At 41.0% G+C, this 15,329-nt stretch overlaps 1 protein-coding gene across 1 annotated transcript; it reads right to left on the bottom strand.

The window, feature by feature from the left end:
• Positions 1-4,399: 4,399 nt before the first annotated feature.
• On the bottom strand, positions 4,400-6,225 carry LOC145781875 (glyceraldehyde-3-phosphate dehydrogenase-like). The gene has a single exon (XM_082593556.1). The coding sequence runs from the start codon at positions 6,134-6,136 to the stop codon at positions 5,132-5,134; it is 1,005 nt and encodes a 334-aa protein (XP_082449682.1). The 5' UTR covers positions 6,137-6,225; the 3' UTR covers positions 4,400-5,131.
• Positions 6,226-15,329: the final 9,104 nt, after the last annotated feature.

Here is a 15,329-nt window from a genome sequence, read left to right as displayed (position 1 = left end):
TATTTCAAAAACAAGTTGAAAACGTTTAGTTGGAAAGGTATCACTGTTCCAAGCGTGCTGTGATAGTTTAGCATGTATAAATCTTTTAACGAGGTCCACTGCACCAACATCGCTCTTTTCAGGGGCATAGAGCTCTTGAAATAAAGTAGGCTATATTCAACGTCCGCGATGCCATTCATGGATTTTTCGCTTTCTGTCTCTGATCCCTCGTTCTCAATACATGGGTGATCACCATTTGGCGAAGTTCTTCCGCATGTATTCCAGGGAGCCATTCCAACCAACGCAAAAGCCGGTAATTCGGATGAGTCGCGCTGGCCAGAATACACTGTGAAACTCTTATTGTGAAACGAGATTTTCCATGAAAACAAAAAATGACGCTTAGCGCTTGACGCTTAAAATCGGCAAAATAGTTGACGGCGCTATCACTTCCGTCAACTGAAAAATAATTTGACGGCGCTAGCCTCAGCGTCAACAAAAAGTTGACGCCGTCAAATGACGCCGTCAAATTGACGGCGTCAACGTACAACACTGGACCTATTTTACCAACAAAAACTTGCATAAAGGAAACACTGCTCGTGAAACACAATAACGGTAAAACGCACACTAGTGTTTACATAACATTTACAAACGTAAAATAAGCAATCCTATACTCACAGACAATTTCGAAAACAGACGTATTATAATCAACCACTGGAACAATGTGGCTGGTCATCGCATTGGAATAACTTCAAGCAACCCCCACCTAGAACTAAGTTATAATCTGATTGGTCGGTCGGTGGAATCGTATGCAAAGCGAAAATATGCTTCGCGGTAGGGGTGTTCAATTTCGACTATTTGAATATTCGAAATTCAAAATTCAATTTATTTTCGATTTCGAATATCACAACTATTCACCACACTGCAAAATGTGATTTTATTGAAAGAAACGCCATGAAAATTTGCTAAAAAACACGAAAAAACGCCATGAAAATTTGCAAAAAAAGAACACAAAATAACGTCTACAGCTCCAGGCCCATGTTGGTGTTTAAGAACACAAGCTGATCGACATGGTCACCCGTCAATCGGGATCTCAGCTTCGTGACGGTCAGGCCAGCTTTTGAAAACGATCGCTCCGCTGGAGCCGAGGTCGCGGGGATCACACACACCTTCTCGGCTAGCTTTTTTAGCAGCGGTCAGTGGCGTAGCTGGGAAATGTGCCGCCCGGGGCGGATTCAGATTTTGCCGCCCCTTCAAGAAAAAGCATGTGAAAACAGGTCCAGATTTAGGGGGGGCAGAGGGTGCAGGTGCCCCGGACCCCCCGACTTTTAAAGGGCCCCCTACATGGAAAAAATGTGATTTTTCTTTCAGCCTTTGTAGTTTTTTCAAAATGCTGTGCAGTGCTGGATTAATGCTACTGTGGACGTCGAGGTGGTTTTTCGTGCCGTAGGCGCGAAAAAAATTTTTGCACGGGGGCTCCCTGATTTAAAAGTGCCCCGGGCCCCCCATTAGCTAAATCCGGCCCTGTGTGAAAATGAAATGCGTTTTTTTATCAGATTATATACAAAATCAAAAATCGTAGTCTGAAAGTGCCTTTCACAGACGTGCCGCCCGGGGCGGTCCGCCCCTCCCCCCTAGCTACGCCTCTGGCAGCGGTAGCTCGCCTTCGTTTGCTTTCCACCAGGAAAGCGGATCAGCTCGCCCAGAAGCAAGCTTCTGCTTCATAAAATAGGAAATCTCGTTTGAGATTGAACTGATTTCAACATCATCACTGTTGTTGGAGTCTTCCGTCTGGACCCTGCCCATGGAGAAGAGTTCCGTCAGAGTGGTCTGGCGTCTTCGCTCATCGCCTGTGTTGACTCAACGTCGGGGCTATCGGAATCGGAAGAACTGACAACTCCCGTTGGCTGCACGCGCGTGGAAGACAACGACGTTGCGCACGACTTTCCTCAACGCACGTGTGCAGGACTGGCCGTTGGACCCGCGAGAACGTGTGATAGTCACGTGATCGACGATGCGCATGCGTCGAAGTCTTTTTTCGCTTGCAAAATGCGACAAGACAGATTTCGCGTCACTCGCGTTACTTTCAATCGCGTTCAGCCGAAAGGCCGGCTATAATTTCGAATATGTCCGATACGAAAACGAATTTCGAATATCACGTTAATCGAAATTGAACACCCCTACTTCGCGGGAAGGATTTTTTGCCTTCATGATCTTCAACTGTTCAAGAAAAGTAGTTTTGATTATACTTGTACGCTGATACCTTTCGCGGGCTGCACAAAACAGCGTGGGGGGCCGCATGCGGCCCGCCAGTTGGTGACCCCTGGGCAGTGATGTACGCGCATACAAAAAATATTGACGCCGTTAGCGTAAACGTTCGAAAAACCATACGCTGTATGCGTCAACGTAACTTGTAAAAAAAGTTGGCGGCGTCAGCGCATAGGCTACACTAGGGTAAACTCATTTTGTTTGCTAGGTGCCAAACATTCACACGGTATAAACCACTCGAAACAAACAACTTTTCATTTGAATTTTTACGAAGAAACACAAGCATTTGAAAGTGTTCATCTGACATTTTGCTGTGTTTTGGTTTCAATTATCGCCAGCAGTGGCCGAGTGGTTATAGCGCGTTGGGCTCGCAGTCGAGAGCCTGCATGTTCGACTTCAGCCACCCGCACTCGCTGTTGTTTCTCTGGGCAAGAAACTTTACGATAATTGCCTCTATCCAGTGATCGATTTCGAGTAATGGGTAGTACCAAATTTAAGTCGTAAGTAGAGTAGACAATCGGAAACAGACATTACAGTCGGCTGCAGCGTGGGTCAGGTGTACGTCGGAAGGCGTACACCGATGCATAGCGCTCAAGTCCGCTTTCCCGCAATGCAGGATAAAGATAATCAAACAAACAAACAATATGTCTTTGCCCATTGAAAACATTCTTTCAACTGCAGCGCTGGAAGGTATTGGTGTGTTGTACCGAAAAAAATACATTAAAAAGTATGCGTTGACGCTATGCGCTAAAAAACCGCGAAAACTTTACTTGCCTTGTTGTACCAGATAGGCTACATAACAATTAGTAACGTTAACGGATAAAGATTTTTTATTAAACACACAAAAAAGAACAAGAAAAAACTACTAAATCCAACGATTTTGACACCACATTGTGTCCTCATCAGGAATAATTATAGGCTACATCAAGAGAAATAAGTAAATGAATTTGAAAATTTTACATTAAAGCTGTACAAGCGACACCTCTCAACAGCACCATCAACAACTGACAAACGAATTCAACGCAGGACACGCAAATTGGCGAGGGACAGATCACATGATATGTACCGTACAACGCAAAGCACTAAATAATAGTTTTATTGTAGCCTGATACTATTATTGCGCACAGATGTCCAATTCTGGAGTAAAATGTTGTATGGTGTGCAATACGCCCAAGCAAACATCACGCGTTTTGCCCAAGACAAAGGGGGCCCGGAATGACTCTTCGTACCCCTAGTGAAAATTTATCTCAGAGGCCCTGGTGGGATGATGGTACTTGTCGACAGTGGGACTGCCGTGCTCTGAAAAGAGCGGTTCTCGTGGGGTCTTGTGCTGAGCGTTCCGGTTCGAGGTTCGGTTTTGACAGTCTTCGTTTCGCATTTTTATGCTACTTACAGGGGGGACCGCGTGAAGGTGATTGTTCTTCTCCCCCTAGACCGCGTCGCCGCCACCGCCCAAGGGTGGTAAAAGGCAGAGCCCCTCGACCCATGAAGTGGCGAAGGTTCAAACGAACAAGATCTTAAAAGATGTCCCTGCAAATTGGGAACCCCTTGGGGTCTTAAACGAAATGTGCCAAGCAAGCGTGCTTACTTCTCAGTCCATATCTCTTTTTGCTATTTACATCGATAAATTATGCTAAAACAAACAAAGTACAAGCTGGATACTATGTTGGCAATATTTGTGTTAATCACATTATATTTGCAGATGATATTTGTTGCTTTTCCCTTAGTTTACATGGTCTCCAAGATCTTTTAAACTGGTGTGACGATAATGCCTCCAAACACGAGACTGTTTTTAATTAAAAAAATCTTTTGGTTTGGTAAGTTTTCAACAATCAAAACTTTTTCGAGACACACAGGTTTCGCTTGCCTAAAAATATTTCTTTGTTGAGTTAGTTAAACACTTAGTTGTTGATATACATAGGCTAAGTTTATCTTATGAACTGGGTGTAGGCTTTTTCATATTGAGCTGTCTCTAGTCTCAACCCTATCCATGGGCATAACACATCCAGCTTCTTACACACACCTTGTACAACCTTAATTTCTATTCGCAAGAAAGCATTCTGCCACAAAGTGTGCCATGACAATGTTAAGAATTTTTTGTTTCACTCATACTGATTACTGAACCTGCTTTTATGCCTCGCAATTGTTGCATAAATACCGTCTTACTTGCTTTAATCGTTTTGGAATGCTGCATAATTTGTGAGTGCATGTGAACATAAAATTGATTGTAACATTATTACAAGTGATTCTACACATCAACAGAGAAATTCTTCAATACAAATTTATTGAAATGCACAAACCATATATAAGGTGACAGATTTTTTTTATTTTGTATACTAGCATTCAAAAATTTTTACGAAGCACATTATCCACTTAACAAGTCTAGCCCAATCTGCATCTAGTGACAAGTACAATTGCACACACACGATGCAAAATCTTAGCTTCTTTTGTACGCTGAAGGTGACACAGTTTTGTATTGATTAAAAGAACATTAATTTCTGTATTTTTACTGTTTAATAAACTAAATAGCTTAAAATATAACACAAAGTTCAAAGCTTTTTAAAACATAATTACATTTCATCAAAACGCATCACACATTTTTAATCAACTCAAGGAAAAGATTGAATTAATAGTTCAAAAGCTATATGATTTGACAGTGTAGTATTGTGTAAAGTATTTCATGCTACATATTGAAAATTACATTTTTTATAACAGCACACAAAAGTGATTTTTAAAGCTTGATTCGCTAAGTAAATCTTACTAGAATCATACAAATTGTGTACATGTTGAAAAACATCATGCATGATTATAATATTTTTGCCCAACCGCAGTTTTAGCTATTTTACTTGAAACAGATGCAGTTCAGATATTGACAAGAATTTAAAGTTTATTCCTTAGTAGACATGAAAAGAAGCAGGTCTACCACACGGTTGCTGTAACCATATTCATTATCATACCAAGATACCAATTTGACAAAGTTGTCGCTGAGAGCAATTCCGGCTTCAGCATCAAAGATGCTGCTACGGATATCTCCGTTGAAATCTGTAGAAACTACTTGATCTTCAGTGTAACCCATGATTCCTTTCATTGGACCATCAGCTGCTGCTTTCACTGTTTGCTTAATTGTGCCATATGAAGCTGCTTTCTTCAATCGAACAGTAAGATCAACAACAGACACATTGGGTGTAGGCACTCGGAAAGCCATGCCAGTGAGTTTTCCATTAAGTTCTGGAATGACTTTACCAACAGCTTTAGCTGCCCCTGTTGATGCTGGAATAATATTCTGAGCAGCACCACGACCATCTCGCCATTTCTTGCCACTGGGTCCATCAACAGTTTTTTGAGTTGCTGTGTAGGAATGAACAGTTGTCATCAAGCCTTCTTCAATGCCAAAGTTGTCATTTATTATTTTTGCCAATGGGGCAAGGCAGTTGGTGGTGCAAGAAGCATTGCTAACAACTTTCATAGAATTATTATACTTATCTTCATTGACTCCCATCACAAACATGGGAGCATCAGCAGATGGAGCAGAAATCACAACATGTTTAGCTCCACCTTTAAGATGAGCAGATGCTTTTTCAATGGTAGTAAACACCCCAGTTGATTCTACGACAAACTCAGCAGAGTCATCAGACCAAGGAATTTGACCAGGGTCACGCTGACCATGTACAGAAATAGCATTGCCATTAATATACAACTTTCCATCTTTGGATTCTACAGTTCCATTGAAACGACCATGGGTAGAATCATACTTAAACATATATACCATGTATTCCAAGTCAATAAAGGGATCGTTGATAGCAACGACTTGAATGCCATCTTTGGCAACAGCAGCACGTGTTACCAAGCGCCCAATTCGACCAAAACCGTTAATTCCAACTTTCAAAACCATTTTGACAGATATTCTTGCAACAAAATTTTTGAAAAATCTTACACAAATCAACCTACAACTGCACTCAAAACCAATCAATAGCAATGTGAATTCAGATATCTGACAGCGCAAGGGCGAAGAAGGACAGTTAAAGAAAAAGATACTTGACCGATTAAGTTACTGGTGCATCTGCAAAATTTTCTAAATTATTTTCAAACAAAACCTTTACAATTAAGACTTTAAGCGTCTATTCTTACTCTTTTAGCCATTAAATTTAATTAATTACGGGTACGCTTTGTACAATTTTTTAATGAAATTGTTAACATTTGAAGATGATTGTCTTTAAGTGTTCAGTGAACCGCAAAAAAAAATGAGGACGTGACTGAAACTCGTCTGCCGGGTGGGTCGGTGACTGCTATCGACGCTGTGCAGCAGCGCGCGTCGCCACAATACCACAACGCGATGGAATTAGCTTTCATATGCGTTGTAATACCCAATAGCAATCACAAGTCACGCACTCAATAGCTGTAAATTAAGTTGACTTTTACTTGGATGTCTGGGAAATTTCAATCTCACTTCGAGATCTTGGCGACATCCAAGAAAATAAGCGCTTGTCTTGGCACGGTAGACTTTCTAAATATTTAAATGAATTATGAAATAGGTTACCTTTAATTTGAAAAACTAACGAGTGGGACTGTTCTAAATAAAAGTGTAGATCAGGGGTCACCAAACTTTTTTCTCTGAGGGCCAGATTGCTGCGAGATTAACAGCTGCGGGCCGGATGCAAATCGCGAAAAGATATACAACTATTTAGAATCGCCATTGACTTGAATTGAGCACAATAAATGACAAAGTCAGCGGTGGAATAGCAAAGTTGTGATGAAATCGAAAAGTTGCTGGAAAAGTTATCCCCTGCTGACTGCTGTGATACACTAGCCTACATGGCATCGTGCTCTTGAAAAAACATTACATCTTTCCACCGCCCCGATAGCTCAATTGGTTAGCGCGTGACTTCTGGAACTGAGAAGCTTCAAGTTCAAACGGCGCTGGTTCGACTCTCGGGGTGTGCGCTTGAGCAACGCACGTTAAGGACTGCTCTCCATTCAGCGGCATCTAGGCCTAATAGATGGAATAGTTCCCCGGCAACAAGACTTCAACAATCGGAAGCTTCACTCTGTCAATCTCGGTGACCGGGTCTGCGTCAGTGAGTCAAAGCCTCTACAAGTATGCGAAACTGCCAGGATTAAGCTCTGCAAGAAGCTTTCCCAGTCCGTGGATAAAGATTCAATCAATCAAATCAATCAATCAAATTTGGCCTAGGCTGTTCCTATTTGTGGTGGCCTAATCATAAAAACAGAACACCAACATGTAGGCTGCCTGGTGGAAAAATGTGCAATTCAACATACAACAACGAACTATAAGAACGAAGAACGAACAATTTTCACAAAGAAGTCTCTATTACACAAAAAGGCAAAGCTAAAGACGGTTGCTAATGCCAAGGAAAGCACATTTCTTTTTCATAACTTTTTTCCTTAACAGTTGTAGTGCAGCTGTTATTTCCGCAGCACGTGGTGGGCCGGATGAAATCAGTTCGCGGGCCGTAGTTTGGTGACCCCTGGTCTAGATTTTCGAAATAATGCACTTCAATTCCACACAAACTTTTTTGCTTCATTCAAAAAAGGTTTTGTTTTGGCTTTAGCATTAAGCAATGTCGTTTTGATGTAAGATTGAAAGGAAACACCCACATCTCAAAACGCATGAAGCGCTTTGAAAGCTGGATGGCTAAGTGGTGAAAGCACCAGCACAACGCTCAAAAAGGCGTCGATTCGTCACCGCTTAAAAGCACGCGCTTGCAACACACGTGCCGATGATCGGACAAAATGGGACCAGTTAGTCTCCAGACGGTCATAGGGGAATATTTATATAGGCCTACCCAGCACAAGTCTTAAACTTACCCAGTAGGCTATCATATCCACACTGGTTGACTGAGTAAACGTAAGAGTGTCTCGATAACCCAAAAAAGGTTTTACTTGCCTCAAAATGGGCACATTGAAGATAAAAGTGCACGTGTTCAGAAGGAATAACCTACGTTTTTGGAACTGTAGAATTTATTGCGTTTAAATTGCGTTGTTTTTCCTGTGTTAAGCGTACATATTAATCATCCTGCTTCTTAAATTAAAGAATCCTGATAATTAGGCCTAGGCCTTGTACGTGCGCATAAAAATACAGGGAAAACAACGCAATTTACACGCAATAAATCCTAGCCTACAGGAACTGCCGAATTTCTCCTACAGTAGGCTAATATTATTTCCAACAGACTTTCAAATTTTCTAAAATTGACAAGTTGAAAAAAAACGGCAAGATCAAGTGAGAATTATTCAAAACAAACAGCAAGACACTGTTTTGACCTTTATTTTTTTCAATTTAGGCTAAGGTTTTTTTTATTTCATTTTGATTATTAGCTACTTTTCATAAAACAAAATTTGGTTTGGACCAAAATAATATGTTTTGGATAGCCCTGGTAGTAGCCTAATTCTACAAAATTTTGGGCGGAGAGTGAGCCGGTCAACGAGTCACCGAAGGTGGACGCCCACAGGGGGTATGGAAAGCCTCTCCCAGAAATGTTTGAACAAAATAGCCTACCTTAAAATTGTGCATTCACACTGTTACAGCAGTATTAAACAAAATTTTTTGTAAGCTGAGTGAAATTTTTAATTAAAATAGCTCGGGAGGAGGGCAATTTCTTCCATTGCCCCCCTGACTACGCCGGCCCTGCATCTGCATAGGTCAACTTGTCTAGCATAAGCTACTCAGTGTAGCGTAGGCCTACTCGCTTTGCAAGAAGCCATTCATAAAATTCATAGGCTGTTTTATAAAGAGCCTAAGTTATGAACTGGCTCTACGTGATCAAAAGAGCCTACAAATTAACCAATAGCCACTGCCAGTGATAAAGATTTTATCAACATTGGCTCACAACTTCAACTTATAAAAAAAAGCACAGAATTCAGCAGGCTATAATTGTTTACCATTTAATACAAAAGTAGGCTACCAAAAATTAGTTCACCGTTTCTATTTCTGACTGTTAAGCCTACTGCAAAAAAACAGCACATGCTAACTTAGACCATAGTTAATAAATATACCATTTATTAACTATGCTTAGACATAACTTTGCGATCTAGAAAAGGGAGTGGCAAAACAGTCACTTTAGGCTACAACTCGTTTTAGACCGAAATAGTATAATAAAAGTTTAGTAGCTTAGCTAGGTCTCCTACTAGAACCACACCAAAATAATTAACATTTTCGGCTTTCTTTTGGAGTTGCTATCAAAATCAAAAATCGATATAGCGTACCGGTAAGCTAATGGGATGCGGTAGCTTATCGTGAAGTTTCATAAGTCCTGTGACTTTAACGCTACCCCATTTAAAATTACAAGGCCTAGGCTACTCTGCTGTGAGTTTAGTCTACTCCAGCACAGGATGTATAACTTTCTCTTCGGCCAGGAAGTGAATTGCAGGATATAGCGTATGACTCTAACGTCTGAACAGGGGCATGGTATCGTTTTGCGCACATATGCAGGGCCATCCATTTCCAACTTTTCGTACAGCTTCATGGGACACAAGCCTCTTTGCTCATTGATGATGATTTAAAATCAGATGCCAAAAGAAGTAATTAAGTGCCACAAACTTGCCTTATTAATATAATATGAGATGAAAGAAGGTAGCCTACCGAGAAGCCAATGCCTTTGCTGAAAGATGAAGGTCTCTGAGTCTAACGGACTGTAGAATGAAGATCATTGGTTTCCCGCCTATCGAGAGCAAGCGCATGTGCTTTGGCAAAACGCTTTATATATAGCATATACCATCAGCCAGCAAGGGCTGATCTCATGACTGTAGCTTACGATAACTACAGTAGCCTATATTCTTCCGGTTGCCTACTTCCTGTTGTATATGTTCTAATGCATCTGCTGTTGCATTGTTCGGCATAAAATGCAAGGCTATGTGTTTACAATAAAACTGTTTTTATGCAATTTTACTCCTAGGCAATTTTACTCCTTTAATAACCTGAGGTCTCAAAGAAAAAAGAAAGTGAAATTTCAATTTGTCAAATTAAAATGAATGGAACAACTATAAAACAAGTAAAAAGTTTTCGATAACCTGGGACAACAATAAACTGGGACGCCAAAGATGATACGGAGTTCAATATATTGTACGTATTGCTCAAGCAAAAGCCTCTTTCCAGCAAATGAAAACAATATTATGCAACAAGAACATATCTTTCGCAACCAGATTCAGAGTATTGAAGTGTTACATTTACCCAATTTTTAAATATAATTCAGAAACCTGGACAATTACCAAATCAATTAATAAAAGAATAAATGGGTTTGAAATGTGGGCATTCCGAAAAATGCAAAGGATTTCCTGGACTGAGAGAAAAAGCAACCAAAATGTTCTGAATCAAGTCAAACAAACAAAGAATCTACTAAAAAATATCAAAGAAAAACAACTTCAATTTTTAGGACACGTGCAGTGAAAAGGAAAGTTAGAAAATCTCTCCCTCACAGGCAAAATTGAAGGGAAGCGTGATCAAGGCAGACAAAGATTAACCTACTTAAACCAACAAACCGACAAAACTAACACTAACATACAACTAATACACAAAGCAAACAACAGAGAATCTTGGAAACTTTTCATGCAAGAGGCAGTCAATGCTTGGAATCAAGTGCGACAATAAAAGAGACTCCTAGGCAGGGAAGTAGCCAGCACAAAAGTTCAGGAGAAGCAATCATTATTATTGCACAATGCACATATTGTTATTGCACATATTACACTGTCTGCTTTGTAAAGCGCTGAGGAGCAGCGTATTCTGCGATGGGTAAAGGGCTATATCAGTGGTTCTCAACGGGGGCGGTATCGCCCCCCAGGGGGCGTTTTGATTTTGCAGGGGGCGGTATGATTACCTCGGTTTAAGGGGGGCGTTTTGATTATTGGGATGCATTCTGATTTAGCCCATCTACCGCCCAGCGTAACGATTTCGTCAAAGAGCTCGTATCTTCGTAGTAGCATTTCCTACCTCATACCTGGTGGAAAAGGGATTCAGTTGTGTTGTTCTGCTACATACCAAACAGCGAAACCCACTTGACATATCCATAAGAGGTGATCTTCGAATATTTCTCACTGGCTTTACACTGGATGTGAAGAAACTGGCACTTTCTCACCAAGCCCAAAGTTCACACTGACTATAGGCTACTGTAGGCCTATAGGCTACTGTTTTTATGCTCGCAAATATATATTTGCTTTTCATCAAATATAGTTACTAGTCTCTAAAACCCTTAGGCTACAGCCTGTTCCACCCTAACAGGGTGATCATCAGAAGGTCTTTATTCTAATAGAAATAGAATTCTATTTGAATAAGGACATTTTGATGATCTACGTTTTAGGAAAAAACAGGATGTAAGGGTTTTAGAGACTGGTAACTAGCCGATATTTGATGTAATTTGCTCTGCTTGGCTTTTTGCTTGGCATTGAGCACTTTTTGTAGTATTAATAGTATTTATTGATTTATATTCGCTTTTCGTAATTAATCGTTTTTGTTGGGGGGCGGTAAAATTTTGCCAGTTCATGAAGGGGGCGTTAGGCCAAAAAAGGTTGAGAAACACTGGCCTAGCGTAAGCTAATTTGTGGTGCAGTAAAAGGTAAAGATGGTCCCATACTTGATTCAAGTGTTGTGTATGAGAAGATAAGGTTCTCATTGTATTAAGCTTTCAGCACTAAGAAGAGTAGGGTGGCCAGTTCATTTCTCTCGGCCGACTTTCCTGCAGCAATTATGCCCACTCAATTTATTACACTCTAGGTAGAAGTGAACAGTGTTTTCAACACCCAGCTGAAGCCGGGAGTCGAGCCAGGTTGGCATAATTGGAGAACCAACGCTTTATCCATTGCGCCATCCACCGCGGTAGTGGTGCAGTAGTTTTTTTGTGTTTGTTGTATCCAGGCTTACACCCGGTCAGGGGCGCCGGAACGATATTTGACTGGGGCGGCAAGATTACGAAAAAGGGGCACTTTTGTTTACTAAAAGGCCAATTTTTTTTCAAGTTGTAAGATAAGATATAACGACAATGCTAATCTATCAGCTCACTATGTATTGAGTAATGATAGCCTACAAGTGTCCGGTATATAAAGAAAGGCATCATGCTATGTTATAATGATGTAACCTACTGTCAAGCCTGAAAGCAGCCTGCGGCCATGGCCGCTAAGTAGTGCTTGAATGACCGCCGGTGCTACCTCCTCAATCGGCCAAGTTTGGCCGCCGGTCTCTTCTAGCCAATTATTTAATTTCGCAATAGAATGATCGTGGATTAACTGTCGAAAATATGTAGGCTACTTATGTAGTATCAAAGAGTGACGCAGAATTAGGTCAGCGCGTCATAATCGCCACTGTTGCATTGTGCAGGAATATTTGTTATTGATGGTCTGATGGAATATATCCATCTGCGATCACCAGCGCTGTAAGTCTTGTTTGTAATTCCCGACGTTTATTTTAACAAAGTCTTAATCCGAAGTGCTAATTTACGTCGGCTGGCAATATTGTCGTTTTTATGTTGATTCGATATTGTCGGACATTAAAAAGGAGAACTAGGTTAGTTAGGAAGGAGAACTAGGTTAGTTGACATCCGAGGGGAAAACATTTTTTAATCATATTTGGCAAAAATTATGCTTCTTTTAGTAATGTCCTTCACATCATTGAAATACTTATTTTATTACCTTGCCGTCATCGTCAACATATGTCGAACGTTATATTTTGTTGCTAAAGAGAATTCTAGGGGAGTGGCGAACTTCCTTAAAATCAGCCACATTGGAGACACTCGTGCGAGTGTCGCTAGATAGTCCCGCAGTACTGGATTACAATCCCGATAAAGCAGTTATTGCGTGGTGCAACGATTCTATTGTAGGACGTCGCCCAGGCCCAGACTTCAACAACGCTAAGTGATCATTTTGCACTGTTTCAAGTTTAATTCTATTTACTTGTATTATCGTTATTTTGTATTTTGGCCTTCAAGCACGCAGATTTGGCCGCCGAGAAGGAGCTCCCGATAGGCCACGACGACTGCCGAAAAAAAAAACGAGTTTTAAGGCCTGTACTGTGTTGCAAAATTTTGTGCGGTAAATATTATTTTGAGGCAAAAATGAAACATTATAATTAGGCTAAAAGCGAATAGCAGAAATTGTTATATTGCAAAATGTGCAGTAGCTTACATGAGTTTAAAAGGGCACCATTGCCCCCTGCCCCTCCATCTGTAGAAAAATTGAGGGCAGGGGGGCGGCCGCCCCCCTGCCCCCCCCCGCTGCCGGCGCCCCTGCACCCGGTGGTTGAAGATTTAGATTAAGTGGACGGGAAGGCAAGGAAGCCAATCTTCGTGTCCACCTTCAGGCATGCCTTTAAGTGTCCTGCCACAGACACAGCCGCATGCTCGAGCGGTGTCGAACCGGCGCCCTTTCGATTGCCGTTCCAGGGTTCTCATCACTCGGCTATGCATGTTTATGCAGTAGTGTTAGCCAGGCTGGGGGAGCTAGCAGCCGTGCTGACACCGGCCAAGATGGAGCTTTCTCTCACAGACGGCCTAACTCCTCCCGGAAAGGGTGAACACTGGAAGTCCTGGCGATGTCTCAACCGCTTAAAAACCGGAATTACAAATGACGACGCAAATGCAATATAGTAGGCGTAGCTAGGGGGGGGGGAAAGGGGCCATGGCCCCCCAAATTTTCCAAGTTTGGATTCCGAAGTTGAGCCCTTTGTTAAAAATGTAATAAAATTTGTAGAAATTTATTACGTTTTCCAAGACATCTGGCTATTAACACATCCAAGGACTTGTTTTAGACACACAGAAAGACACCAATAAATCTTGCAAATCCTAAATCGCGCAAAATTTACGCGATTTACGTTTCTTTGAACTAATTTGTGGAAGCAATTTCAGAATGGCTTACTCTGTTGGGTTTTTGTGTAGTTATTGAGTTGTTGTGTAGCTGAATTTTTGGTGTTCTCTAACTTTAGCCGCAGTTTTGCCCGTTCGTGTGTAAGAGCTACTTTTAATAAGTTAATAGCTGTTTATCTGATAATAAATTTCATAATAAATTTCATACAAATATTACCCTAAAAGTGTTTCCAGAAAGCGCTATAATCCATTATTTGAGTGTAATTTACTCTAGGATACGCGTGCCTTAGGCACGCTTTAACCCCCACCAGTTTCATTGCTTGCCTTGTTCAACCCACCAGGATACGCCACTGGCCACTGCACATCAAGTGGCGATGGCTTAAATCAAACACTTTGTTGTTCTCTTCAATTCATCAAATGTTTGGCCCCCCCAAAATGTTTTTTCTGGCTACGCGACTGCTCGTATTGCGACACTTTCACAAACCACTTGCCAATTTCTTTCGCTTCGCTTCAAAGGAAGCTGTGTACCTGTGCGGTTACATTTTAATTGTAAAATTCACTCGCGATTGCCGATTGCAGCAATACAACAAGAGAATTGTTGCATGCATTTCATTGCAATTTGCAACTCTAAACATTATTGTGTTGTCAGGGCCGTCGCTGCAGGGGGGCGTGCCCCCTCCCCTGACAACTACCTGTGCACACACACTTCAGGCACTGAAGAAGAACTGGTTTCAATTTTAGTTTCATTAACTAGGTGGCTAGTAAAAATATTACTTTTCATGGTCCTTCCACTTGTGTGTTGATCCGAAATAAAATTTATCGGCGATTATAGCCTATCGGCGATAATCAAATATTGCTTTTGGCGATAACGATAAACGATAACTGAAAAAAGAATTGAGCGATAACGATAAGCGATAAAAATTTATCGCCGATAATTATCGCCGGTAAATTATCGCCGATAATGCCCATCACTGCCTATTGTAAGGTGTCTGCATTGTGTTGCATTGGCATGTTTTTTTTATGGATTTCCAAGATAAAGAATATGGAGTATCTTTCTTTTTTGCTGCAACTTGTATATTTAGTACAACATACAATATGCGTTGAAGTTTCACCAAATTAAATGTAGTTTTCTTGTTTCTCTTTTTTCACAGTTGAGATCTCGGGCTTTAGTAAAGTCCAGGTGAGATCTATTGGTTTGACGATAGATCTCACGCAAATAAATAATAATAATAATAATATCCTGTTGATGAATTTTTGTTTGAAGAAGGGCGTTTCAGTCAAATT

Source organism: Aplidium turbinatum, chromosome 13 (assembly GCF_918807975.1).
Source record: "Aplidium turbinatum chromosome 13, kaAplTurb1.1, whole genome shotgun sequence".
Taxonomy (NCBI): domain Eukaryota; kingdom Metazoa; phylum Chordata; class Ascidiacea; order Aplousobranchia; family Polyclinidae; genus Aplidium; species Aplidium turbinatum.
This window is presented reverse-complemented; position numbering and strand designations above follow the sequence as displayed.

Bases quoted from the DNA above. Each gene is read 5' to 3' on its own strand.
- LOC145781875 (XM_082593556.1), bottom strand. From the start codon at position 6,136: ATGGTTTTGAAAGTTGGAATTAACGGTTTTGGTCGAATTGGGCGCTTG.